This window comes from Oikopleura dioica, chromosome 1, assembly GCF_907165135.1.
Source record: "Oikopleura dioica chromosome 1, OKI2018_I68_1.0, whole genome shotgun sequence".
In the NCBI taxonomy this organism is placed as follows: domain Eukaryota; kingdom Metazoa; phylum Chordata; class Appendicularia; order Copelata; family Oikopleuridae; genus Oikopleura; species Oikopleura dioica.
In genome coordinates, this window is record NC_137291.1 from 13,795,946 (window position 1) to 13,821,872 (window position 25,927).

General features: G+C 38.4%; 6 protein-coding genes across 6 annotated transcripts; 4 read left to right on the forward strand and 2 right to left on the reverse strand.

The window, feature by feature from the left end:
• Positions 1-3,669: 3,669 nt before the first annotated feature.
• LOC145712281 (uncharacterized) lies at positions 3,670-5,492 on the forward strand. Its single transcript, XM_081789969.1, has 6 exons — positions 3,670-4,225; positions 4,320-4,673; positions 4,714-4,925; positions 4,997-5,122; positions 5,164-5,284; positions 5,324-5,492. Exons 1-6 carry the CDS (start codon positions 3,756-3,758, stop codon positions 5,490-5,492), a joined length of 1,452 nt encoding a protein of 483 aa, XP_081646095.1. The 5' UTR covers positions 3,670-3,755.
• Positions 5,493-9,030: 3,538 nt separating this feature from the next.
• LOC145695235 (uncharacterized) lies at positions 9,031-11,196 on the forward strand. Its single transcript, XM_081772237.1, has 6 exons — positions 9,031-9,316; positions 9,358-9,460; positions 9,740-9,956; positions 9,995-10,139; positions 10,195-10,297; positions 11,075-11,196. The coding sequence occupies exons 1-6, from the start codon at positions 9,188-9,190 to the stop codon at positions 11,179-11,181; spliced, it is 804 nt and encodes a 267-aa protein (XP_081628363.1). The 5' UTR covers positions 9,031-9,187; the 3' UTR covers positions 11,182-11,196.
• Positions 11,197-11,595: 399 nt separating this feature from the next.
• LOC145701812 (N-acetylgalactosamine-6-O-sulfatase-like) lies at positions 11,596-13,380 on the forward strand. The gene is made up of 2 exons (XM_081779032.1): positions 11,596-11,871; positions 11,944-13,380. The coding sequence occupies exons 1-2, from the start codon at positions 11,814-11,816 to the stop codon at positions 13,356-13,358; spliced, it is 1,473 nt and encodes a 490-aa protein (XP_081635158.1). The 5' UTR covers positions 11,596-11,813; the 3' UTR covers positions 13,359-13,380.
• A 47-nt stretch (positions 13,381-13,427) lies between these two features.
• On the reverse strand, positions 13,428-14,051 carry LOC145712282 (complement C1q tumor necrosis factor-related protein 3-like). The gene is made up of 3 exons (XM_081789970.1): positions 13,827-14,051; positions 13,561-13,748; positions 13,428-13,512 (listed from the first exon to the last, which is right to left on the reverse strand). The coding sequence occupies exons 1-3, from the start codon at positions 14,049-14,051 to the stop codon at positions 13,428-13,430; spliced, it is 498 nt and encodes a 165-aa protein (XP_081646096.1).
• Positions 14,052-17,729: 3,678 nt separating this feature from the next.
• Positions 17,730-18,861, forward strand: LOC145710071 (uncharacterized). The gene is made up of 5 exons (XM_081787763.1): positions 17,730-17,852; positions 18,092-18,281; positions 18,344-18,394; positions 18,489-18,555; positions 18,597-18,861. The coding sequence occupies exons 1-5, from the start codon at positions 17,770-17,772 to the stop codon at positions 18,704-18,706; spliced, it is 501 nt and encodes a 166-aa protein (XP_081643889.1). The 5' UTR covers positions 17,730-17,769; the 3' UTR covers positions 18,707-18,861.
• Positions 18,862-21,826: 2,965 nt separating this feature from the next.
• Positions 21,827-25,727, reverse strand: LOC145712283 (uncharacterized). The gene is made up of 7 exons (XM_081789971.1): positions 25,540-25,727; positions 25,332-25,444; positions 22,909-22,982; positions 22,619-22,804; positions 22,266-22,582; positions 22,086-22,227; positions 21,827-22,042 (listed from the first exon to the last, which is right to left on the reverse strand). The coding sequence occupies exons 1-7, from the start codon at positions 25,725-25,727 to the stop codon at positions 21,827-21,829; spliced, it is 1,236 nt and encodes a 411-aa protein (XP_081646097.1).
• Positions 25,728-25,927: the final 200 nt, after the last annotated feature.

Below are 25,927 nucleotides of genomic sequence, written 5' to 3' on the forward strand. Positions count from 1 at the left end.
AGAAATAGGAAAAGGGAGCTTGTTGTTTTTAAGATTAGGGAGCTTTAGGGGATGAAAACGTGGCAAAAAGGAAGCTATTTTTCCAAAAACGGAATTTTTTCAATCAAACGCAGATTTTGAATGAAGAAATCATCTGGTTTTCCTACTTTCTAGATGAATAAAAATTTGGTAAAAGATGGTGAAGGGTATCCTCTTCATTATCGCTCCTAAGAAAGGGGTTTTTGAGGAAACTTAAGGGTGTCAAAATCAATCTGGAACATTTCAATGACTCATTATCTGAATCCAACTTTAACTCTTTGTCTATAGAATATGCTAAAATTCACCGTGAAATTTCATCTTTCAAAATTCAGTCACCTTTGAATCCCTGCATCCTTGTCAATTCCCATTTCCCGCTTTTGATTCAACTTGGATCCCTTTGAATAAGTCGAGGACGAAGAAGTAGCTGGAATCACGGAAAAGAAAGACAACGAAAAACAAGGTAAAGAAAGCTGAAATTCAGCCGGCTCTGTCTAACCGACTGCGGCGTGATTGAGTTAACCTGACGAGTGTAATTGTAGATGACCTCGAAAAGCTGGTCCTCAGTGCAAACTGTGGCGGTATGCTCGGGCTGCTGCAGGCTAGAACGTGCGCAAACCCAAACACCGCCGCCGAGGAGGTGAACTATTTCAAGGCCTGGGATTGGAAGGCCTGTAACGTCGCGCATGCACCACCCGCGGACGGGTTCATTAACTTTCGCAGACAGTAACAAATCGAACTTTTACAGTAATTTAAATAAAGAGCCATTTGATCAAATTCAAAGCAAAAAAAGGGGCAGAAAAAAAATAAATCAGGAAATAAAACTGAAAATTTTTTTTATGGAATTAGTCGAGTGACGACATATGCGGTCAATCTTCGGGGTAGGGATCCCGAAGAATAGACGATTTTAAATACGCTCAATCTTCGGGGTAAAATCCCGAAGAGCTACCAATATAAAGTGCGGTCAATCTTCGGGGTCTTGAAAATCCAGAGACGAAGAATAACCGATGCACAATGCGGTGATTCTTCGGGGTAAAATGAGTGTTTTCGAGATCGTCGAGTGCTTAATTTCGCTGCCGCGTTATCGAAATTCCTATCATCCGCCCGCCTTATGAATGTTGCTATCAGCACGATTTCTAATCAAAAAACCGAAAAAAAAGAAGAAAAAAATTTTTATTGAAATCAAGGAAATGGTCCGTAATAATATGGATTATCCTTCAATTATCATAACTGAAGGCGACAGAGAGATTCTCTTTCACCAGTAGAACGCTCTTTCCAAGTCGATAATCTACGAATGTTCTCAGCTTAAAAGTATCTTAAAGTATCCTTCAAATTTCTTTTTCAAAGACTTTTTTCCCATAAAAAAATTAAAATCATAGTATTTGCTAAAATAAGGTTAGGGTTAGGGGGCACCTTCAAAAATGACGGAACAAATTACCCGAGGGGGATAGGCTAGGGTTAGTTAGGGTTACCGAAGGTAACCCTAAGTAACCCTAGACTAGACCCCGGCATCTTAGGACCGAGGGGCGGAGCCCCGAGGTAAAGGACATTCAGATTTGATAATTTTCTACTGTTGAAATAGTTTACTATACTTTACTGTTAAAAACTTTCAATAAGAGAGTTGTTAATTGGCTTTCAATCTTTAGGACGAATTTTTTATTCGAAAATCCCTCAATTTAGGTCGGAAATATCGGCCAAATTATTATTCATTATTATTCATTCATCAATTTACTGAAATTAATAACATCGGATTTCTATTTGTTTGATAGTTTTTCATAGCAGGAATAACTATATAATAATTAAATATGCTGATCGTTTATAAGTATTCATCTTCAAACTTTTTTTGACCCCGAAGATTCACCACAATGTTGATCGGTTATTCTTCGTCTCCGGATTTTCGAGACCCCGAAGATTGACCGCATTTTTATCGGTAGCTCTTCGGGATTTTACCCCGAAGATTGAGCGTATTTAAAATCGTCTATTCTTCGGGATCCCTACCCCGAAGATTGACCACGTATGACCTCGAGTGACACCCTTAATTTCTTTTTCCCAAAAATCCCAAGACAGACATCTCGTGGAAAAAATTTCCGCCTTCGGCCGCGCACTCCTGTTCGAAAACTCGCCAAGCGTGATGTTGGAGATGTTGCTGCTCCGTCGACTTCTGAAGGAAAGGTTCCAACATTCATCGAATCCCTAGTTTAAAACCCTTAATAATTCCTTATCAAGCCTAAAAGATAATTGGACGCAAGATTTTTTGTTATTTTTGTCAAAATAAGCGTCGATTTAAGAAGCATCAACGTGGAACCCTTATCTTTCAGAAATTAATGAAGCTGTCAGTCGATTTACAACGCTTCTAAGGAAAGGGGCTAGAATTGATGATTCATCAAATTTTCCGCCGTTTTTATCAAAAGAAGAATATGTCAACAAGACCGATAAAATTATGAAAAAAAGCTATCTTTTCGGACCGAAAACGATTTTTCCGATTCATTTTTCCGCTAAATGGCGCTGTTTTTCATCAGCCAATCAGATCAACGAAAATCGTACATGTTCGCTTATCTGATTGGTCCATCGCCAACCCTTTTTTCTCATGAAAACTTGGCTAAAACACGCCTTGGAAGCATGCAAGCCCAGTTTAATTTTCTTATCAGCAAATTAGCTGTGCGCTATCGAACAAGATATGCATTGTTATAAAAACTCCAACATAAAAAGAGCCCCAACAAGCTCTCGCCCAGCTTGAGTAGTTTTATCAGCGCCAGGATCGGCAAAGTTCATTAAAAACAAAAGTAGAACCACGAACTCTTAAAACGATTTGTCATGGTGGTTGCTTAATTTTACGGGGATCCAGGGCAGGAGTCAAATATAGTTCGCATTTTGTGTTGCGATTTCGAGTGGCTACGAGCTTGGAATGATGAAGGTTTTAGATGTCAAAGAATGAAAAATGGATTCTTTGACATCTAATAATTTTCAACATTTCAAAGCTGAAATTCTTAGCTTGAGGAATATCCATTTTTCTGAATAAACCAATCATGGTCGCAAATTATTGACTAGGCTAGGCTAGCTTAGCTGACTTGAAAAATAAATTAGACAAATTGTCTTTTGAGTTTATTTAGACTAAGCTAAACTTAGCTGAGCTACCTGATTTGTCCTTTTATAAAGCCAATAAAGGCTCAGCTTAGTTGAGCAAAATTTGGCTAAGCTACTAGCTAAGCTTAGCAAAGCTAAAATTTTGTATGAAAAAGGAATTCAGCTAGGCTAACTTAGCCGTAGAAGATTTAAGAGTGCAGCTTAGCTAAGCATAGCTTAGCTTAGTTTAGCCTAGCTTAGCCTTGATTAGCCTACCCTAGCCAAGTTTAGCCTAGCCAAGCTTAGCCTAGCCAGACTTAGCCTAGCCAAGCTAAGCCTAGCCAAGCTAAGCCTAGCCAAGCTAAGCCTAGCTTAGTATATTTCAACTGCGACCTCCTTATTTTTAGTCCGAAGTAGTTTTTCGATGGGTTAATGCTGTGCACTTTAGTGCCCACGAAATATTAAAAGGAAGCGATATTATTTTCGACGTAATAAAAGCCAAAATACCGGCCATTACGGAAAAAATATCGCCCCAATTCACCAGACAATTAGAATCGGATAAGTCGGCGGCTATAGAATATCGAGATAATCCGGTTCGCGCCCCCTGAACAAGTCCGGTGGTGAAAGATGAGACGCTTGCGCGTTTTCTCGTGGTCGGCTACAAATTCTCCTCGCCAATGGCGCGGGCGATCGAGGTGCCCGTGCTCGAGTGTAACGATGACATCAACGATGACGACCTCGAGTCGGACATTTGCAATGAGTGTGTCTTCTGCGAGCGGGACCAAGTTCGACACCACCGGACAAAGAAAAACGAGCACACACTCATGCGAGCCTTGAGATCTCCCTGCCGCTGTAGTCACGAAGAAGAGCACAAGAAAAAGAACTACGATGGACTGGTCAAGGACCCGACCCCAGTGCTCGAAGAAGACAAAGAAATAAAAGTCGAAAATGGAACCGACCATAAAAATCAAGAGAATCAGAACACTAATACTCCTGCTAACAGTAACTCCAGAGCTGCAACCTCCACTTCTTCAAGAAAACGCTGCAACCACGACAACTCCGAAACATGTGCAAAACGAGTATCCGTCATTATGTCCAAGCCGAGATCGACCAACGAGGGCGACACTGGATTCAACACTGGTTCAAGGTAGTTTTACTAACCGACATCCTTCTTTTTCCTAGTCATTAACCAATCGTGGCAAATCTAAAATCTTGTTCTCTTCGTTGATTTCAAATTTAAGATCTGCTCTCTCTGTTTCTTCCTTCACAACTCCTGTCCCCTCTTCACAAAGTTATATTAGCAAGAATCCTCCTTCATCATCTCATCAAAACCATCACCACCAGCACCAGCACCACCATCACAACCATCAAAATCATCAAAATCACCAGAATCGCCAGAGAGATCAGCAAAACCACGCTGGAAAAGAAATTTTACCTCGGCCAAGTGCTCATTTGGACCAAAATCAACAAGCTGCTATGCAACGAAATCATCAAAACCAGCAAGTTCAGCCTCTTCCAAGGCCACAGTTCAAAGTAGAACCACCTCAGGAGTTCCAACGAACGCCTATGCTTCCTCATTTTCCCCACGGGCACAGGTACTCGTCCCTACAAAATACCCCCAAAACCTCGCTTCAGAATGGGGCACCCAAACTTCAATCAAGCTATGCAACTGATGCAGCAGCAAAACTCGCTCTACAGCCAGCACCAGCAGCAAATGCCCGCCCAGCGTGCCGATAGCGTCCAAAGTATGCCGGCGTACTTGTCCAGCTATCGAATGCGCGATTCTATGTCGCAGATGATCCGCCCAGATCATCCGATGAATATCAAAGTTGCCTTCAATAATTTAGGTATTTCAGAGTAAATGGAGCTTTTTGTTTACAACTTTCTTGAAATTACTGATAAAACTGGTGAATTCTAGCGCTAAAACTCGGAATATCGCGGTCAATTCCAAAACATACAGAACAACAAGTGACCGACCTTCTTCAAATTGCTTGTGAAGTCAGAAGGGATCAAGAATGCGACTATTTCTTCTGCCCATGGCAAGGTAAATATCACATCATTTTCACCCCTTTTTCTCCTTTCTAGAGTGCCCCAAGTTCTTCAATCGGCGCGACTCGCTCGTCCGCCACCTTCGAGTCCACGTGGATGTTCGATCATTTCAATGCGAAAAATGCGACCAGAGATTTCTTCGCTCCGATCATTTGCGGTAAGAAACATCGAAAAAAGCATCAACTAACAATTCTAGGGTTCACATGCTGAGGCACACAGGAGAGCAGCCATTCGCATGCATCGTCTGTGGAAACACTTTTGCTAGAAAAGATTTGAGAAACAGGCATATGAAAGCGACGCATTACAAAAATGAACGGCCGCCGCAGCGTGTACTAGGAAATGGTTTAAATATCTGTGAATTCTAGCGCTCGTTTTTGAGTCAATAAAAAACCAAAATAAGACCTGTTGGAAGGCGCGAGTTGGGACGATATTCCGATTTAGAATGGAAATTTGACAAGTTCTTCAGTGAAAAAATACAACTTTTAACTGACAGACATTTCTAAGGTGTGCTAAATTATCTGTAAGTTATCTACCTGTATCTATTTATTGAATTCACATTGCATATGTTAAACTGTATTTGTTAACTTATCTGCGCTGATTCGTACGTTTGATCTTGCCTTCAGTTTTGCAATTTCAGATCAAAATAAAATAAAAAAAAATCATCGAGGTCCCTTTCTTTGCAAATATGTTCTTGGTTTTCTGTGCTAACCGAGCCTTACATCGGGTTTGGAAAGATGAATGAGAAGTACTGACATTAAGAAAGGAAGAAGAGCGAAGACTCAGATGTCAAAGTGTCAGACAAGCAGTCGTGAAGACTATTCCAACATTCCATTTTTTACCGTTTTTATCTTCATTGATTTTTTTTCTACCAGAGACCTCTCAACATGGTTATTGAAGAAGAAAATGAAAAAATAAAGAAGGCGATTTTCCAGACTAGAGTCCGGGTAATTTTTATTTAATTCGCTTCATAAACTCTCTCGAAAAGTGTATTGATTGCGACTGCAAGGGCGTTCTGAGATTGAAGGGAAAGAAAGTTTATCTGCTACCCATCGAAGTCTTGACAACTCGTAGCATTCATACTCAAGAATATGATATCAAAAAGTCAAAGAAAAAAAAGACTTGGAAGAAAATAAACTCGAAAATGGCCTTGGCAGAGCACGGAAACGCCACCGATCCCCAGCAGTACAGTTATCTGACACTTGGCACTATTTTTTGGGTCACTGTCATGCTCATAGGTACCTTCTCTATAAATAATAGACTATAATTTTCTTCCAAAAATACTTTGAACCTAGCGAATTTGGCGTCTTTGGAGAAATCTCGCGGCGTAACGACTTTTCTGACGTCAACTTGTCACCGAAACTACAAAAAATGCGTCCAAAACGTGACAATGGATCTCTGCGGGCATTTGATGAAGCAATGTCACGAGACAGAAGAGTTTATTCTTCCTGAACCAGTTTCTAAAATTGAACACGCCAAAGCAGCGCCTCTTATCTTCACTGAAGAAGAGAACGAAGTAAATTTCCGCCGCTGTCAGAAGAAACAATTTTACGACCAGAATATCTGCCGCCATCTCTGCTCGACCACACTTGTTTTGAAATCAACGAGGACGAACCCAATCTCCCCCTGCGAGTCGATTTGCTTCGAACTAACCAAATCTTCTGATGCCGCTGGAGAAGTCTGTCCAACTCAGAAGTACTGCAAAAGCGGATGCCCTTGTCCATTCTACGATTGTGAAAAATTTGACTCACGACAAAAAATGATTCCTGCGTTTGATTTAAAGTCGAATTCAATTAACTCAGTTTCGGGTGCAGTAAAAGATGCCATAAGAAAGTCAAACGGCAACGTCGAACAGATAACTGCTCGTTTGGACTACCGAGAATATGGAAAACGAAAGATCTTAAAATTTCGAAAAATTGTGCTCTCCGATTTTGACGGAAATGTGAAAGACATTGATGTTTATGATAGTTTTTTTCTTTATGAACGTTTTTCTTGATTTCTTATGAGTCTCCTTTTCTTTTAAAAACGGAGTCAACAAAAACGCACAAGTCAACTGGTGCAACGTATCTCAATGGAGAACACTACCTGGTTGATGCGGTTGGAAATCTAATGAAAGTGAGGGAAACTGGCATAGCTCCGATATTCATTCCAAATCGTCTTAAACGAGTGTAAAAATTTGCATATTTTTTATTGCATATTTCCTTGTTTTTAGAGGATTTTTTGTTTTTCATTTCGGCTCGTCGATCGCAAAACATCATATCGAGATTCGTTTTAGAGAGAAGGGTAAGAGGATCTTTCCTGTTGTGGTCATCTGAAAAAGGTCCAAATATGCTTAACCCGTTGCCGACCGGTTGGCGTAGAAACGCCTTCTACGCCAATAAGTTTCCCGTATTTCGAGCCTCGGGGCGTGTTGTATCAGCAAAACTGCTACGCGCTCGGCAACGGGTGAACCCGATCTGAGATCGGCGATCTCTTTTCATCATGAATGTTTGAACCACATAAAAGTTCTCCAACTGGAAGAGAGGACAAATGCTACTTCTACGCTCCAGATTATAATTTAAACCGTTTCGAAGAGGCCCAAGGTTACATCGCCAGTAACCACTTCAATGCAAAAGTCTCTTCAACAAGCTTCAAGGGAGTTTTCTATCTGATGAGCGTCCGAATGAGCGAAAATTTTATCAAATTATCAACCACTGTGGCTTTGAACAGAATAAGAAAAGATGAAGAACTTGAAAAAGGGTGGAGAAAGAATGAGATCCATCTACCTTCAGAATTCAGAGACTTGGATCCTGTTCATGTTTTTCCTATGACAAGAGTTCAAATTGATTTATTTTCATGTTCAAAAGTGATTCTATTGTCGAACTTATGAAAGAATGATTTGGGAAGACTTCTTCTTATTTTAGTTACCAGAAGTATCAATCTTTCAAATACTTTGTATTCGCTATTGTTGGAAGCGGACGGGAAGTTTCTGACTCTGGGAAGCGAGTGGATTGGCTCTCTTGTTGAGTATGAAGAAGAATCTATCTGCTATTCGAAATTATTTGCTTCAATGGATCTCAATTATACTGATCGGGGTGCATTTAACAATGACGAATGCGAGTACTTTGTAAATGGAATACTCAACGACGAGAGGATTTTTCTTCAAAACAATGTTTTTGACTTGATTTTTGAAATAAGTTATAATTTCGGAAAGGGTTTTTTCTAAAGCAACTATTGTAATCATAGTTATTTGACTGTGAAATTCATAACGAGCTGAAAATTCTCACCAAAATGATTTAAATCCACAAAAGACACGATCGACGTCGAATTCGTTCAGCAAAAAGCTATCAAGAAAATGCACGTGACAAGCAATCCCTTTTTTGGCTTCCACGATGACATCTTCCCTGCTTTTGCGAAAAATGCTGAAAATCAGTCACCTTTTCCGGGGTCATTTCACCACAAAACAATTATACCCGATTACTCATTTACTTCCCTCGAAGAGTTCAAACACATTTCAACTGTCGAAATGAAACTTGATGGAACTGATAAATTTGAGTTCGATATGAAGATAAATTCAAGTTTTGGTGAAAAGTTTGAAGTTCTTGAAAGCAATTTCTTTGATGGAACAACTTTCTTTCTTTTTGGAAGTTTTCAAAATGGGTCGTTTTGGATTGAGTCTGATTATTTTGATAAAAGCGTGATTTTCCAGTATAATGAATCAGAATCGATGCATTTGGCATTCAATATAAATTTTAATTTTTCTGATGATGGATCTGTTAATTCATCGTCTTTTGAAGTTTCTAAGGAAGCGTCTAGTTTATTTTCAATCTAAAAAAATTTGTTCCTGTCTAAACGTTAAAAGAATCTCAATGAACATCTTTCTGAAACAAATATAACAGGACTTGAAAATATTGTAAACAAAAAGATTCGTATTTTCAAGTTGGACCGTCCCACGGAAATTAAAAATTTTGTTTTGACGTCTAATTTTAGCTCTCGGATAAATGTGATACTATTCTCTTCAATTCATATTGGAGAGGATCCAGAACCTTATGCATTGCTGCCTGATGGGTCGAGAGTCAACAACATGAATATCAAAAGTCCATTCGTCGACGAAGTCAGCATTGCTAAATATTCTTCCTTATCACGACACGCGCTTGTCCATGGTCGTCTTCATATCTTTGGAGGAGAATTTGGAAAATGGGGTTTCTTTAAAGTACTCAAAGAAGGCAAACACGAATTAATATCTTATAATAGATTGCGCGACTAGATGGGTGCAAATTCAGAAAACTTTTTAACGAATTAAATTATGTATACGAAACTGGTCATTCTGCTTTATCTATCGAAGAAGGAAGCAAAGGTTCTGTGTTGATGTTTTAGAGTAGATTCGTAAATTTTATTTCTCTCATCAGCATCTTGATGAATTTCCATCTCTGTTTAAAAAAATTTGAAATGACAAAATTTGAGGGAAATTTTAAGCATCATTTGAAAACTGTTGAAATCCTGATACGCTTTGTTAGATAAGGGTCTGAACTAAAAGAAAACACAATAAAAAAGAATTCTATTTTGAAATTTTTTTAGATACGTCCGGTCAAAAAGTCCCCATAGTGAAGTTTATTACGCACTCAATCATTTTTAGCGCTTATTTGTTTTGATGGTCATACAGATAGCAGATGTGAGATATTCGATGGGATAGAAGTAAAACCAATTCGTTCTACAGAAGAAAGACACCTTTATGGAGAATTGGGCCTATACAATGGTCGCCCAATTGCAATTGGGGGTTTTGCTGCAAAAGGAGCAGTAGAGGAACTGATAAAAAATAGATGGATAGTTTCAAAAACTATGGTCCATCCGAGGTAGAAATAATCAAAGATCTTTTGAATAAAAAATTAAGATTCATTCAAAAATTTTCTGCAATCGGACTACCTTCTGGAGGGCTTTTGACTATTGGAGGAGAAAATTACAAGGCATTTGAGGAGTTTGCTGAAATCTGGGAATTAAAAAATGGCAAATGGTCTTTAGTTGGCTCACTCTCAAAAGTAAATTATTTTTTGATTCACAACATGCTCGTTTCATGAACTTTCTTTACTTAAGGTTGTGAGCTCGTCATCAGCCGTCTTATTGGACAGCAACATTTTTATTATCCCTGGCTGGCCTTACATAGAATATGAATCTCCGATTCACATTATAAAACTAGGTGAATGTTCATCACTCTTGTTTCTACTTATCAATTATAAGCGAAGTAAAACACGTAATAAGTTTCAAACATTGAAAAAAGAGGACGGTTGGACATTTCCCTTGCACTCGTTTCGAGGCGAGATACTACACCGCGCTACTAGCCATCATATGGGGGCGCAACGGAGCGCGCGCTGATTTCAAAAGCATCTGCAAAAAGCATGGAAATCTTTTCGTTGTTCTAAAAAAATTAATCATTGATTAATAATCAAGTACATATTTTAACTAATAATTTTACTTTCTATTGAGAAAAAATGATAAGGAAGAGTGTAAGGAGAACTCGTTGATCAAGTATGTTACACTTCTATTTTCGCGCGTACTACTACTGTATTGTACAGATTATCGTTCTCATATCAAATCTAAGTGACCCTTACCACGGGGCTTCGCCCCTTAGGTCCTAAAATGCCGGGGTCTAGTCTAGGGTTACTTAGGGTTACCTTCGGTAACCCTAACTAACCATAGCCTATCCCCCTCGGGTAAGTTTGTTCTGTCATTTTGCCCAGTGCCCCTAACCCTATCCTTAATTTTAGCAAATACTAGAATGCTTATCAATTCTATTTAGGAAGAAAAATACTTGATTGAAGTCAGAATCATTTGTAGAAAAGTCTTTGAATTTTTCACTCTTGAGAATTTTGAGTTCAGCGCGCGCTCCGTTGCGCCCCCATCAGTGGGCTAGTAGCGCGTCATACTAGCTCGCCCCCAAAAGAGTGCAAGGGAAATGTCCAATCCCCCAAAAAAGACACAGAAGAGAATATTATTGAAACTAAAATTATCGCAGAGCAGGGACAACAATGCTGGTATCCGATTATTTTCGTCTCACCTGCTCATAAATTCACTAGCTGTTGATTGCTTCTAGAAAATAAAATCAAAAGTATGAAAATAATTAGTCGATCGAAAAAGTTCTGGTTTGAGCTTTAATGGCTTTAGTGAGTCGTCTTCCATGAAGACTATTAATAATAGTCTATAACCATAAAATGTATTTTTTGCAAAGTTTTTTTAAATAAGGTCTGCGAGATTTCTAGGGCAAATAAATAAGATTCTTACGATCAGACATTATGAAGTCGAACTGACAACTCGTCAATTATTGAAAACGAGTACATGTTGTTTTGAGACAAATTAAATAAAGAACGTTGCAAAAACGTAATCATAATTTTCGAACAACGAGTTTCTATTTTTATCATAATCATGTACGCTCATGTTGCTTGCTAGCGCCAAAATCAGAAATGACGAAAACATAGTTTAATCTTCGTCATAAAAAAATGAAGCTTTTTTCGAGCTTCGCCCTTTTTTCTCTCCAGATAGAAGCCAGAAAACCAAATGTAATTTTGCTTAACACTGATGACTTCGGAATCGGCGACTTTACAATTTACAATAGAGAAGCGAAAGTTCCAACGCCGAATATCGACAGAATCGGCAATGAAGGAGTGAAATTTCTCGGCGCTAGTTCGGCTTCTAGTCGTTGTTCTCCGAGTAGATACATGCTCATGACGGGAAGGTACTCGATGGAGGATATTGAGGCCAGAATTATCAATCAAGGCAGACTTCGAAATTTTTTTTTCAAAATGGAGTTGTAAAAAAAAGAATATAAATTTTGAAGTCTTTGATCAGGCGAGCCGCATCTAGGGGAAATGTTCAAAAAAGCCGGCTACAAAACGGGAATCTTCGGCAAACAACAACCCATTCCGAATGGAATTCTCCCCGAAAATGCAACAAACGAGGATAAAGAAGCAATCTGGGGGCGTAACAAAGAAGCTTTGAAGTACAAAATGGAAGTTGGTAAGTTCCCAAACACATTGACCGTCAACCAGAAGTTCGGCTATTACGTCCAGACGGAACCACCACAGCTGCTGGACTACGATTATTCCTTCACTCAGCGCGGTCTCTGTTGCGCTCCAGGCTTGCACTTCGAAAACGGAAGAAGCACAGAGCCTGCCGAAACTTGGGTCAAGCTCCAACCCTATCCCGAAACAGCTCAAGAGGAAAACTACAACCCCAATGGCCACAACTTCCCATACACCGGCTATTTCGGCCCAGAAGGTCACATGGAAAACATGACAGATCCATACGAAATCACGAATTATTGCGGCTGGGCGCGACAAACCATCGCAGGAAAAACCTTTGACAGTCGCGAAGTCGAGCAAGAAAACACCTCAAAGCTCGAAAAATTCATCGAAGACAACCATGAATCGCCCTTTTTCGCCTATTATGGGATGAATAATGGCCATGCGCCGTTCAACACGCCACTTCGTTTTCGAAATGAGACGGAAGTCGGGCTCTTTGGCGAAGTGATTTTGGAGGCAGACGAGCTTGTTGGAAGAATTCTCGATAAACTTGAAGAACACGACATTGCTGATGACACCCTCGTGATTTTCATGTGCGATAATGGACCGACGACGATTGGCCATAAAATAAAGTCGGAGTGGGGACATAACCAATGGCTTCTTGATCTGCCAGAATCACGTGTTGGACCAGCAAGAACTGTTGAGCTGAAGGGATATAAAAATGGCATGGGCGAAGCAAGTCACCGAGCTCCGTTTTTATGGCGCTATCCTCGAAAATTCGCGCCCCGAATCATCTACGAGCCCAAAGTCCAAGTTTCCACGGTCGACATCTACGCCACCCTGGCCGAGTTGATCGACTACGACTTGGGCTGCAACGAAGCGCCAGACAGCCGAAGCTTTTTGTCGTATCTCGAAACTGGCGAAGCAAGCGAGGAGATAAAGAAGAAACCGATCATGACCCACGCTTTCAGTCAAGGAAACGAGTCTGAAAAGAAAAATGCTGCTATTCGAAAAGGAAACATGAAATACAATCCCGGATCGAAAGAACTTTTCAACACAGAATGGGATCCCGAAGAAACGCACAATTATTACGGAGAAGAGAGTTTTGCCAAATTCCAATCGTACTTGGACCAGTACTTGATCGACTGGTTAAATCACATTGATGCGCGAGAAGAAGCGACGAAAAGAGGCGCGGACAAGGAAAACTGTTATCCGCAATTTGAACGATTCAATTGGCTGTAAAAATTTGAAATTTATAATAAAATTGGTGATTATTCAAATTTATTCTTTCTCATTTTTTGTTGCATGAATTTAACTGGTCGGAGCAAGCATGAACCCAGAAAATGCCGAGTAATGACTTTCATTTGTTTGAAAAAGAATTTGGAGACATAAAAGACTAAACAAAAAAGTCTCAACTTTTTTTCTCAAAGCTTTTTTTCCAAACATTTTCCTTGGAGAGCCGCCGAAAACAATGCCATGTTTCAGCCTGACCCAGATGATTTCGCCTTTCTTGAGAATCAAAACGGCGTTGCAAGATGTTGTTTCAAACTTATCATCGTGGTTGGTCCCAGAAGCGACGATGTCTTCATTTCTCATCAAGTGGACAAAAAGAGGTCCAGAGTTTTCAACCCGCTTTTTTTCGATTTTTTCAAAAGATAATTTTTAATATTGATATTTGCTTGAATAACGTTGATAAAACCGTAACAAAACATTGACATGGAAAACATAAGTTCCATTGGCCGGAGCGATGAATCTGCCTGTGGTTGGATTGTATGCTGGCTCATCGGCTTGCTCGTCGTTCTGGTTGGTCACAATATCGTCGAAGAGAATCGCATCGTCGCGCTCGACGAAACTCTTGCTCAAGCAAGCCATGAAGGAGACTTGAGCTGCCGCAACGGAAAGAATTAGCAACAACCGGGAAGTAAAATCTTTCATTGCGATCAATTCTCAATGAGTCTTTCTCTCTCTGAAAGAACAGCAGAGAGAGACGGACTAGAGTCTTTCCGATGAGCTCCCGCAAATAAATTTTTTGTCCCGGTTTGTTTTGACTTTGATTATGAACTTTGATCATTTCTATGAATGAAATTATCAATCAAGGTCATAGAATTAGTTTTTTTTCTTAGAATGTTCTTTTTTTTCAGTTTTGCCATGATTATTCTCACTTGAACCATAAAAGACTTCAGTAAAAGATGCAGTAATTTTCTAACCTTGACACCTGAGGGATGATTTAGTAAAACTCGTTAAATTTGTTTCCTTCTCGCGACCCGGTACTTCAAATTAAGTTTTATACTGATCCTTTGTGACTCAAAAGATCAAGCTGAAAACCTCAAAAATCGACAATTCTATATTCTCAAAACGCTCAAAAATGAATCTTCTGTCAATAAATCCATTCTTCTTCTGACAAAAATCAACGAAAAAGCACTCGAAAAAAGCACCTGTTTCAATTCTACATCTTCTGAAAAAGATGACAGTGACGTTGATTTGGTATTGACACGGGGCGTTGAAAAATTAATAATTTTTTATCATCCGCTGAGAAAAGCTGAGAAGATAATCTCCAAGGCGGTAGCGGCCGAGAAAGAAAAGGAGAGTGTGGTAAAAGAGAGCGAGCAAAGAAGACTACCTAACCGAGGTGGCCAATTACAACTAGCGCCAGAGCCAATCTCAGAGGATCCTCTCTCTCTTTCTCTATTTCCCGCACAAAGGAGAAAAACTCTGAAAACGAGAAACAAAGAAGAAAAAAAGAGCAAAAAAAAAGAAAGAAGCTAGAATAAAGATACCGGAAAAAAGAAGAAACAGAGAGGTTTGAAGACATAGAAGATAAAGGAAGTAAAATTCGAGGGAAAAGAAGATCATGAAAAAGAGGATAAGAAGAAAATGCCAGAAATATCTATAATAGGAACCGATTCAACTTTTTTCTTTTGAAAATTTTTAATAATTTTTAACCCATTGGCGCGAGAAGGGCCATTTTTGGACAAAAGACTTTTTGATGAGCCCTTTTTTTGTTACTTTTGATTAGGTAAAAGATCACGTGATTTGATACAGTAAATCAATTTGAAAACGTATTTTTAACTCTGAACTAAAAAAGAAAGATTCAAAGCCAAGCTATCAAAAAATTCATCTCGGAGCTGGGTCCACTCGCACGTTGTAAATTTTGATTTGTAGTCTGGAAACAGGCCAATTTAACGCAGCCGAGGCTTGGTTCTTCTGAGAGTCGTTATTAGTTTATTCTATTTTCTTACCTAACTCGGTTTTAAAATTAAAAAGAATCTTCCAGTTTATTCTTTGTCTATATTTTTCCTCCATAGGGTTAGGGTTAGATTAAGGGTTAGGGTTTTGGAAAAATGAGGATTCTTTTTGAGAAATTTTATCATGCTGACCCCCTTATTTTTTCGAGCAAGAAAAAAGGGGTGGTTTCAGGAGCCGAGAAAAAATTCGACAAATTTTGCGTGGGTGGGTACTCAGCTACTGATTTGCCGGTAAGCCAAATCCAGGCTCCTGATTGGTTGAAAATTTTCACGCAAAATTTGTCGAAATTTGTCGGCTCCTGACAACTCCCCGAAAATAAGGGTTTCTTATAGATATTTTTGCATAAAAAATAAGTAGACCTGAACAAATTACGTAACAGTGTTAAATTACTGTGTTCCATTTCTCCCCCTGTATATTAGTCTAGTTGGTAGAAAGATGTATAATTAAAATAGCGCGGGGGGTTGATCCTTCTCTTCGAAGGTTAATAACTTCTTTTTTGGATCATCGCGGTCAAAACTGATCTAGCGCGTTTTATGACATTCTCCCCCATTTGCGCGAATAAATATTAATGGAGCGCTCCTGTCTTGATTTTTGTTGAATTGGCTTGATAAGCGAGCAATTGCATTATTCATGGATGGGGACTGCTGAGTGCCCTTGTCATCGCGGCTCTGATCGTCCTTTCTATTCAGGTACATGTCACACAGGGAATCAATCAACGTTAGGCGGATAAACGACTTTTGGACGCAGCGGATTAGCTTCTGATCAAGTTTATTAGAAATTAATGGAGGCGGAGGGTTAACCAGGTCATAACCTGAACCCGAGGGCACGGAGAATCGCACTTTGATACGAGCTTTTGTCTTTTCCTCCAGTATTCTTTTCTGAGCTCGGCAACCTTTGTACAAAACCTGACTCAGGTTCTGAAGAGCTAAAAATTAAAAGTAGCGGCTGTTTTAAGAACGAAGCCGCAGAGCGGCTTCGGAAAACAACCATATTTATCTATTTGGAAATATTGGCGAAGCCGCTTAGCGGCTTCGTTTATTAAAAAGCCGCTACGCGGCTTTTAATTTTAGCTCTTCAGAACCTGAGTCAGGTTTGTACGCATCGCAGGTTGCCAAAAATTACAGTAATTTCTTTTCTCAATAAAAATTCCCTCAAAATCAACCATTTCTTTTTGGAAGAAATTCAAGTAAGTTATTCAGGAGCCAAATGCCCGCCCGGTCACGTGGTGGCTCTTCCTCGTCTGGTGTTTTCTTTGCCTATCAACCTGGATCACTGGCTCACTTGTTCCGGCAAAGACCTTTGCTTTTCGAATCGTTCCCATCACTCCGGCAGGGTTTTTTTTTTCAACAAACTTACAACGAGAGAGATCGATAATTTAATCATGTAGTGGCATTTGGAAACATGGGCAAATCGGGATGATGTCCTTAGTGCCATACGTGGCGATCTCAATTGACGTGCGTGGCATTTTAAAAATGGGTCTATTTTAGATTGATATTATAATTTAACCCATTTATGAGTTCTGTCCCTTTTTGGGACATTTGCTCTTTAAATGCTCTTAGGACCCTTAATAAACCTTCTAATTTCGATGATGATACCCTTAATCGATGCGGAATTCTCCGAGCTTTCTAGTGAAACTTTAAGGGGGTGGTGGTCAAGAAAATTTTTTTCGATTTTTTAAAATTTTGATATTATTTTTAGATTCCCTGATAAAAAACGACCATTTTTGGTCCCTAGCTTTTTTTGATTGGACCAACTTTCTTTAAGAAAATTTTCGATTTTATGCTATAAAATCGCCATTTTTGGGAATTATATAACGCGTTTTTCGCACTTAAACAAACTCAAAATTGATATTTTATTGCTAAATAATGTTAATTAAACATATTTTAATTATTAAAATTTAAAAAATTACGATTATTGTGATGTTTTCCGAAATTTCATTGAAAAAATGAGTGAAAATGACGATTTTTCAGAAAACAACATGTTTTCATTCAATTACTAGTTTCTTTTCTAACAAGGTGAACTTTGTTAAACTAAGACGCCCACACGCTAAAGGGTTCAAACTTTCCCCACGGTAAGTTTTATTTTGAAAAAAATGATAAGGGGATAGAGTTTTTTAGGTCAAGAGATGGGTCTACTTTGAAGGAATTTTTTACCATTTTTTCGAAAAAGTATTTTTTTCAAACATAGCCGCCCACATAAATTGAACCCTTTTCAACTTATTTTCAATAATAGAAAAAAAAATTTTTTTGAAAAAATTAAAGTTTTTTAGGTTGAAAAAAGTCTTAGTCTCGACCACCACCCCCTTAATAAAGAGATACCCTTAAGAAATTTAACGCTCTAGACCCTTAAAAACCCTCAAAAGCCAAAATGCTTGTGCGGCCTCCTCTCAAAACCGGGAAAATTCATCATGATGCGATTCCACAACTGCCTCGCCGTTGCCTCCATCATCATCGCCGTCACTGCCGGAATCAAATCGTCTTACGAGCAAAGGTTAAACCTACAAACTCCCGTAAATAACAACCTTTTCAATGTGGCACCAGAAAAATTGAAGCACAAAACAGCTTCTCTTTTTACTTTATTTTCAAAATTGAGCACTGAAAAATTCCTCGTTTTAGAAAAAAAGCTTCGATGTTGGAATTTTCCATTGACACTAACAAAGTTACTCAAAAAATTAACGAAAAAAAAATCAAAAGAAAAAACTTTTTTTTCAAAAGAAACATCAGTTTCAGCGATTTCGCCAAATTCTCGTTAGACGAGTCGGTCCCTTTAAACTCGACAGAAACAAACCTGGATCGAGGTTCAACCGAAAGTCAGACAGACATTGTGAGGATACTGTATTTGATGGCGTTCGTGGTGTCGTTACTCTTGGTGCTGCTTAGGCTCAGTCTCACCTGCTGTTTGTACATAATGTCTGATGAAAGGACCGGAGCTCAGAATCACCGAAAGAATTTTCCATTTCTTGTAGTTTTTGAGCTTGAATTAGGGATACTCGTTTCTCAGGACTTTTGCCAGGGCATGTTTCAAGATCACAGGTGAGAAAATGGCCTTTGACCAATCAGAACGCCTGATGAAAATATTCGTTATCGAAGAAACCCTCTGTAGATCTTTGAAAACACCATTTTCTAGGTCGCGAAATTCCATCTCGACCGCCACAAAATGATCTACGCCGAGAAGCGTCGTCAATCAATGCCAGGTTCAACCCTTCATCCTTTCCTCCCTTTTCAACCTTTTTAGCTGTTCCACGACTGAGCGATATTCCAGAAGCATCAGAAAGCCAAGTGTCAAGTCGAAACCAGTCCAAATTGTCCAGTTCCGTCACTGACTTTCCTGCCGTTGGCTCATGACAACAATCTCTGCCTGTAGCTCTCCTTGTTTTTTTAAATGTTCAAGTGCTGTTTCTACCTTCATTCTTTCTCTTTCTCATTTTTACACTATCAATCATACAGTATCTTATTACTATTCAAAAAGGTTTATTCAAATAAATTAATTACAAAATTCACTTCAAGAAATCAAGGAAGAAAATCGTCATTTTGAAAATCCTTGTTGAGAAGGAATCAGTACAGAAGAAGTGACAGCATTGTCGACATTCAGAATCAGCTGTTCAATCATCGTTGGTCTTCTGGAGGTGGAAATTCCGTAGACTTCTTCGTCGTATAGAACTCGACGGATGACGAATTGGATTTGATAGGCAATGTACGACTAAAATTATTTGATAGAGAAAGCTAGGGTGGGCGAAATTTTTAAAACCCTTAGCCACCTAGCGGGGGAAGACCCCGCTCTTAGCCAATGAAAAGCAAGTTTTTTCTGCGTAAGCCAATCAGAAGCGAGTATTTTCTGCTTAAGCCAATCAGAAGCAAGTATTTTCTGCGTAAGCCAATCAAAAGCAAGTATTTAATGCGTAAGCCAATCAGAAGCAAGCATTTTCTGCGGTAGCAAATCAGAAGCGAGCATTTTCTGCGTAAGCCAATCAGAAGCGGACTAAACGCCCCTCCCCTTTGAACCCCCTGACCCTACATTTTGCCCACCCTAGGGAAAAAGAGCTGATAAAAGACTTACGAATAACAGAAATCCAAAAGCATTGAAAATTTCTAGCACCGTCAAAACTATCATTTTTTCGTCAACTTCTTTGAAAATCGCGCAAATATTGTAATAAGCCAGGCCGAGGCAAAATAAAACGCAGATAAATCCAAGTTGAGTTGTAAGAAGGAGAAATATCGTTCGTTTTCGACCTTTTTTTCATGCTCATTTCTAGCTCGATTTTTAGCTAAAATGAGCATGATTCCTTTCCTAATTGAAAGTATCCACCAAAAAGCGCAAGAAAACCCAAAAGCGATGCCAAATCCAATCCGCAAATCCACGGCAAGACAAAATCCTTGTACGCCTGGTTTTCATGGAGAAAGAAAATGATGTTGATGACTGATAAAATTACTGTAATAGTACTAGCAATGGCGATTAAAATATGATTCGCGGCCTTTTTTTCGAGTTCCAAAATCGTAAATTTTACATTGTAAAAAAGCTCTATAAAAAGATTAACAGCCGCGGGAGGATAATTTTTGATCGGCCAAATTTGACCCTCCCGCGACACTACGACGCAAGTGGGCGTAAAAACGGATTAGAGAACTCTTCCTTGATATCACCAAAGAGTCGATTGAGAAGCTTGGTCTGCCAGGTTTGCTGTTTCTTGGGCGGGGGAAAACCGCATCTTCCGATCAAGGAAGTGCTCTTTCGCCAGTTTATTTCATCAATAAGGTCACCTGCCAGAAGTGTATTTCGTCGAGCGTATGACCTTAAAAACCACTTACAATGTGTTTTACCGAAATGGACTCCCTAAGCCGCATTTACCAGCTGTTTTCTGGGGCCCAAATTAGGATTACCCATGTATTAATCGATCCGGGTTTTACCTTGAAAAAGCCCTTCCCGATTTCTGCAAAACCTCAATTTCTGCCACGAAACTTTCTCTGTCAGAATCATTCTCTAAAAATTCGTCTTTTCCTTTTTTATTCAACCCTTTTTATACCGAAAATTTCATCAGAATTCGCCATTTTTCGAATTATTCTTCCTGAGATAAATCAACTTGGGTGTAGTCTGATTTTTTTTATTTGGCCGGATCAGAACAGATGCACCCCGTCTCTTCTATATCGTAAAGTAATTCTAATCTAGTTTCAGCAAAGACCTCGCGAGTGCTGTTTTCCAAGAGCGATAAAAATCCGAGCGTAAAAGTCAGAGCGTTTTCTCACGGAATTACGTTATACGTCCTGACATTTTGGGGCTAGAACGTTTTTACAGATTATCAGAGCTTTTACAGTCAATTTCATGAGTAAAAATTAAGATTTCAGGGGTTCAGATCTTTTTTTTTTTGAAATAAGGGTGTCGCTTCGATAATTTTTTGTTGGCTTTTAACCATAAGAGGCACCTCTGTCAGATTCATCCCCTGAATCGACCTCAGCTGGCATTAATCGTCGCTCTATGTATATTGTTCACGCATTAGCATCTAGTTCATTTACCATTTTCATCAAAAAACATTGAGCAAATTGTCTGCGAGCTCCAACCACCTGATCATCCCTCCTCATCCCACTTTATGCTCAAGCAAAATCCATATTTAAAAACACCTCTCGATCGAGAAAAGTTTATTTCCCCCATTCCAGTATTGAATAAAGACAAGAGGTAAAGTAAAAAGAAAGAGAAAAAAAGGGTCAAAACAGGTATTTTTTGATTAATTAGAAGTTTGCATGCAAATAGCTTTTTTCGTTGCACTATTTTGTGACCTCATCAGACTGTATAAAAACGGACGTTACTGTCACTCGATAAAAAAAAACAGAGAGGTGAGAGTTCGACAGAAAGAGCAATAGTTATTTTGAACATCATCAAAAATGCATCGAAGCTAGTTCGGACACGAATTTCATATTCTTCCGATACCATTTTCAATATTTAGAGACGAAAAAATGCGATTCCAAACAATTTTTGCTGCATTTGCCCTGACGGCCGAGCCAGTTCTTGCTTTGGGTGCACAGCAAGCTGCAGGTAAATGGTTCATTTTATTAAATTTTCTGAAGAAAATTATAGAGTTTGATGAGTTTTCAAACCTCGGCCCAGCTTTTCAGCAATACTTGGCAGCTGTGATGAATCGACCGAAGCGAGGAATGGCTGGAGCGATGTACCGCGGCGGATATTTTTGAAAATATCGAAAAATTTTAATAAATCTCTTTTGTTCTGTTGTGAAAATATAACGATTCGATTTCGTTGATCATACAAATTATGGGTAAGCATCGTTTCCCCAGGTTGGGGAGATGGAGCTCTTGGGAAAATGAAGCTCTGGGGAAATGAAGCTCTTGGAGAAATGAAGCCTACCCGAAAATTATGGTTATCTAAATTTTCTATTCTTAAATATCGAAAGAAACTTTTTCGATTTTGACAGTTCGATTCAAATCAAAGAGAAAAAATTGACGACAATTAAAATAGAAGTCTTATTTTTGCACACAATAATCGGCAGATACTTGTAAAAGAACTGGATTCACATCGAAGCATTCTTCACAAAGAACAGGAAAATTATTGCCTATAACCTTTTGATTTATCAATTGATCTTCTTCGAAATCGAGGCGCACGATCTCGTTTGGACTTTCGATGCCTGAGACGATGAAAATTGAATTGTTGATCATTATTGTCGATCCACCAGAGTCAGCCTATATTGAAATCAATCTCATTTTTAAATTATTTTGTACTTACGTTTAGAAGATTTCCAATTTCATTCCAGATGTTATTTTGAAGAAGCCAAATTTTCTTCTTGCTTACAAACTGGTAATCGATTCCTCCAGCAAGCAAGAGACTTCCACTCGGTAGTCCCATCAAATAATGATAAGCAGTTGCTCTTAAAAATTTTAGAAATAAGATTATTTGGTAAAATACTGTGGGAATTCGGTCAAAAATGTCCATCCAGAAGAGCTCAGAGTTTCTACGTTAACCGGATAATTCTCGTGCCTATAATCTCCTACAGTTGTTGGTTGTCCGTTGTACATTCCAAGTCCGCCACCTAAATGCCCTTCTGCGGTTGAATATGTCAAGCCAGATGTAACACTGTCATAAATTTCGCAATTTTTGGCTTCGCCGAAGCAAATTAATGCTTTATTCCCATTTTCAATTGATAAAGCCGAAGAAGGATCAAAAGCTCTGAAAATCAATCGTGACGTTTGTTCTTCCCATCGGCAGCCGTTTAGTTTAGCAATCTATATAGATATTATAGAAGTATAAATTTTCATTACTTTTTGAAAGTTATCTTCGTAATAAGCTCCTCCACCGAAAGCGTAAAGCTCCCCCTTAATAAGTGCGTGAGGAGCGGCATAGACGAAGAAATCAGAAGGTGCAGTTATCCTAGCCGCGCTTTTTGTCGATCCATCGAAGGAAATTGAGAAGGCTCCGCTCAAGCTATGGCCCATAACCAAAATATGCTAAATAGATTATTATGTATATATATATATATTATATTATTATAATATATATTTATGAGATGCAATAAGCCCAAAATATGAAAATTAACCTCGCAAACATTTACCTTACAAATTTCATTCTTGCACCCATCACAACCGTTTGGGCAATTTGTTCCGCATGGACAAAATGAAGAACAATCTAGTGATATATCTTTTCAGGTTGACTTCGTTAATAGATCATATGATTTTGTATCGAACGTTTTCGTTTATTGGATAAACTTCATCAGGATACTAAACTTAAGATGAACGAAAAAGAAACAGAGGAAAAAGAATACTTTTATGTTGAGAGAGCAGTGTGAAATTGCTAACTGAGGAAAACAGAAAAACAAAATCAAAATATGGCTGTTTTTAGTCGAGCGCCAAGGTGGCCCAAACGACTTATCAAAATTGATAAAAGTAAAAACCTTGCTTTTGTTAATGCGTCTGATTATTATGATAAAATGAACAAAGAATTTCCACGATCAAAGTTCGTCAAAATTGAAAGTGACCCTACCTCAAAAGATATCGCAGATTTTAATGAAAGCATTAAAATCCAAAAACCCCTATCTCTCTTGTTCTACTTTCAAATCTATTCAATGTAATCATAAAGTAAAATCGAGCTTCGGCTTATTAAAAGTCCATAAACCAGCTCCACATCCAGTACGTCCAATTATTGGTGCACCTGGTAGCATTACTGCGAATATTGAAAAATACATCTACTCCATTCTATCCAAAATTGTTCCTGAGCTTAAATTCTCTTGTTCTTCTACTAAAGAATTTAAAAGTGCATTTACTAAAATCTCACCTCAAATAACATCAGAACATTCTATTTGGAGTGCAGATGTCGTGTCAATGTATCCATCAATTGACAATTCTAAAGCTATTGACGTGATTATTGATATTCTTTATAAAAATCCTCTTCGATATTTTAGCCCTGAAGATCTTCCAGATGGCACTATTAGTTATTTTCCCCCTAAAGATGTTTTTCGATCTATTCTTGTTTCAGTCTTACAAAAGTTTACTTCTTTTTCCACACAAGAAGGCTACTATAAACAGAAATTCGGGTGCTCAATGGGCTCCCGACTTGCCCCTCTTGTAGCTAATATTTACATCTCTAGCCTGGAAACTGAATTTCTTACAACTGAAATTAAAAAGGGTAATATACTTTTTTGTAGGCGTTACGTAGACGACTACTGTCTTGTTACCAAAACTAGTGCCAAAAAACGAATTTTCAACTGTCTAAATAAGTTTGATCCGTCCATTAAAATGACCTGTGAAGATATGAAAGACAACTGTCTTCCTTATCTTGATACATGCATTAAACTTCATGACAATCAATATCACTTATTCTTTTACGAGAAAGCTAACAAAAGTGATATCCTTCAAAATTTTCGTACTGGAATCGCTCCCCTTAATCAGAAAATATCAACGCTTACTGGCGAAATCTATCGCAGAAATAATACAACATCATGTCCGTATGCATTGAATATTGCTCTTGAACAATTGACTGATCGCTTTCTTAAGAATTCATACCCGTTTCACCTCATTAAACGTAAAATCAAAGAAATTAAAAACAATAATTTCGAGCCACTGAAACGAGATGATTCTAAAATTGTGAAAAAATTCAACTTGTGCCTAGATTTTACTAGTGAAAGATGCTACTCAATTGGACTTAGTCTTCAAAAACTCTTCCGAAAAGTAACACCTTCCTTTTGCCTAGTCGTTAGTTGGAAAACCATACGACTCGAAAGAGCCTTAGGCAAATTTCTCAAAAGAGTCCCTGAAAAATACGATTTGTGTGATCTCGTTTATTCCTGGAAATGTGACTGTAAAGCGCAATACATTGGTCAGTCCAAACGAAGAGCTGGTATTCGTTGGACTGAACATGTTAATTCTAACAACCAGAATAAAAATGCTTCTTCTTCCATCTTCAAACATATTTCCACTTGTCAAACTTTTCAAAAAAGCTATGAAACTTACATAAGTGAGCCAAGCACAAAAAATCTCACCAGTCAATACAAGACTAAAATCGCCCAATCGAAACTTGCTCTTGAGTCCTTTCACTCAAAAAATCCTCCGAAAATTCGATACAAATTTTCAAAAAATGACTATGCTTTAAAATACTTTGATGTTCTGCAAACTAATCTAACAAACGAGAGTCAAAGGAGAAGCGTTGAACAATTTCTTATTTTACTGCATCGACCCTCCCTAAATGAACAATCTGATTTCAAACAGTTCAAAACTTTTTAATTTTAGTCGAGCACTGTTTTGGGCCACCTTGGCGCTCGACTAAAAACAGCCATATTTTGATTTTGTTTTTTTGTTTTCCTCAGTTAGCAATTTCACACTGCTCTCTCAACATAAAAGTATTCTTTTTCCTCTGTTTCTTTTTCGTTCATCTTAAGTTTAGTATCCTGATGAAGTTTATCCAATAAACGAAAACGTTCGATACAAAATCATATGATCTAATCTAGTGATAGTTAAAGAAAATAACATCCTTTTAAAATACCGTAGAATTCGCCAAGACATGAGTTTTCGCACAAAGCGTTGTCGCATTGGCTTCTGCATTGGAGATAATCCAGTCTGCAAAGAGCCGTACATTCTTCATAAAGATCAATATCGCTTAAACGATAACTTAGAAGAGATACCAATTTACATAGAAAACAAAAAGAGAAAATTAAGATTGATTAAACCTACGAAGTTATTTCTTTACTTACGGGCATTCTTCTTCCTTGATTTCAGGAGCATGATTCTCTGGATGAAATTCCTCATCCGATGCATTGAAAACTGGTCTCTCGAGAAAAGTCTCGTTTTCGTCGGGATCTTCCCATGAAGGCCGAGCTCTGAAGTTTGAGTCCGCGCAGAGAAATCCTTCCAAAAATATGCAACTGCTCAAGAATCTCATTTCAAATTGAAAATATAGTGCTGTAATGATGCTTCAGGGTAAGAAAAGAAATTGCTTGATAAATGTTAAACGCGCATTAGATGTAGCTCTGATATTTAATTGATCGTAAAAAGAACTCATTAAACTCGATCAGTCGTTTACTGAATTTGAAGTAATGCGTGTTTATTCGACTTTACAGAAAATGAACAATCTATGCGCTA

Coding starts and splice junctions, on each gene's coding strand:
- LOC145712281 (XM_081789969.1), top strand. CDS start 3,756: ATGGCGCGGGCGATCGAGGTGCCCGTGCTCGAGTGTAACGATGACATC. Junction 4,226..4,319: donor GGATTCAACACTGGTTCAAG/GTAGTTTTACTA, acceptor TTCAAATTTAAG/ATCTGCTCTCTCTGTTTCTT. Junction 5,123..5,163: donor TTTCTTCTGCCCATGGCAAG/GTAAATATCACA, acceptor TCTCCTTTCTAG/AGTGCCCCAAGTTCTTCAAT.
- LOC145695235 (XM_081772237.1), top strand. CDS start 9,188: ATGAATATCAAAAGTCCATTCGTCGACGAAGTCAGCATTGCTAAATAT. Junction 9,957..9,994: donor AAAACTATGGTCCATCCGAG/GTAGAAATAATC, acceptor TAAAAAATTAAG/ATTCATTCAAAAATTTTCTG. Junction 10,298..11,074: donor GATTCACATTATAAAACTAG/GTGAATGTTCAT, acceptor CCCCCAAAAAAG/ACACAGAAGAGAATATTATT.
- LOC145701812 (XM_081779032.1), top strand. CDS start 11,814: ATGCTCATGACGGGAAGGTACTCGATGGAGGATATTGAGGCCAGAATT. Junction 11,872..11,943: donor GGCCAGAATTATCAATCAAG/GCAGACTTCGAA, acceptor GTCTTTGATCAG/GCGAGCCGCATCTAGGGGAA.
- LOC145712282 (XM_081789970.1), bottom strand. CDS start 14,051: ATGAAAGATTTTACTTCCCGGTTGTTGCTAATTCTTTCCGTTGCGGCA. Junction 13,749..13,826: donor CTTATGTTTTCCATGTCAAT/GTTTTGTTACGG, acceptor ATCGAAAAAAAG/CGGGTTGAAAACTCTGGACC. Junction 13,513..13,560: donor GGCGGCTCTCCAAGGAAAAT/GTTTGGAAAAAA, acceptor TTTTTTGTTTAG/TCTTTTATGTCTCCAAATTC.
- LOC145710071 (XM_081787763.1), top strand. CDS start 17,770: ATGATGCGATTCCACAACTGCCTCGCCGTTGCCTCCATCATCATCGCC. Junction 18,282..18,343: donor TGTACATAATGTCTGATGAA/AGGACCGGAGCT, acceptor TGAGCTTGAATT/AGGGATACTCGTTTCTCAGG. Junction 18,556..18,596: donor GCGTCGTCAATCAATGCCAG/GTTCAACCCTTC, acceptor CAACCTTTTTAG/CTGTTCCACGACTGAGCGAT.
- LOC145712283 (XM_081789971.1), bottom strand. CDS start 25,727: ATGAGATTCTTGAGCAGTTGCATATTTTTGGAAGGATTTCTCTGCGCG. Junction 25,445..25,539: donor ATCAAGGAAGAAGAATGCCC/GTAAGTAAAGAA, acceptor TTATCGTTTAAG/CGATATTGATCTTTATGAAG. Junction 22,228..22,265: donor TTTTTGACCGAATTCCCACA/GTATTTTACCAA, acceptor AAAATTTTTAAG/AGCAACTGCTTATCATTATT.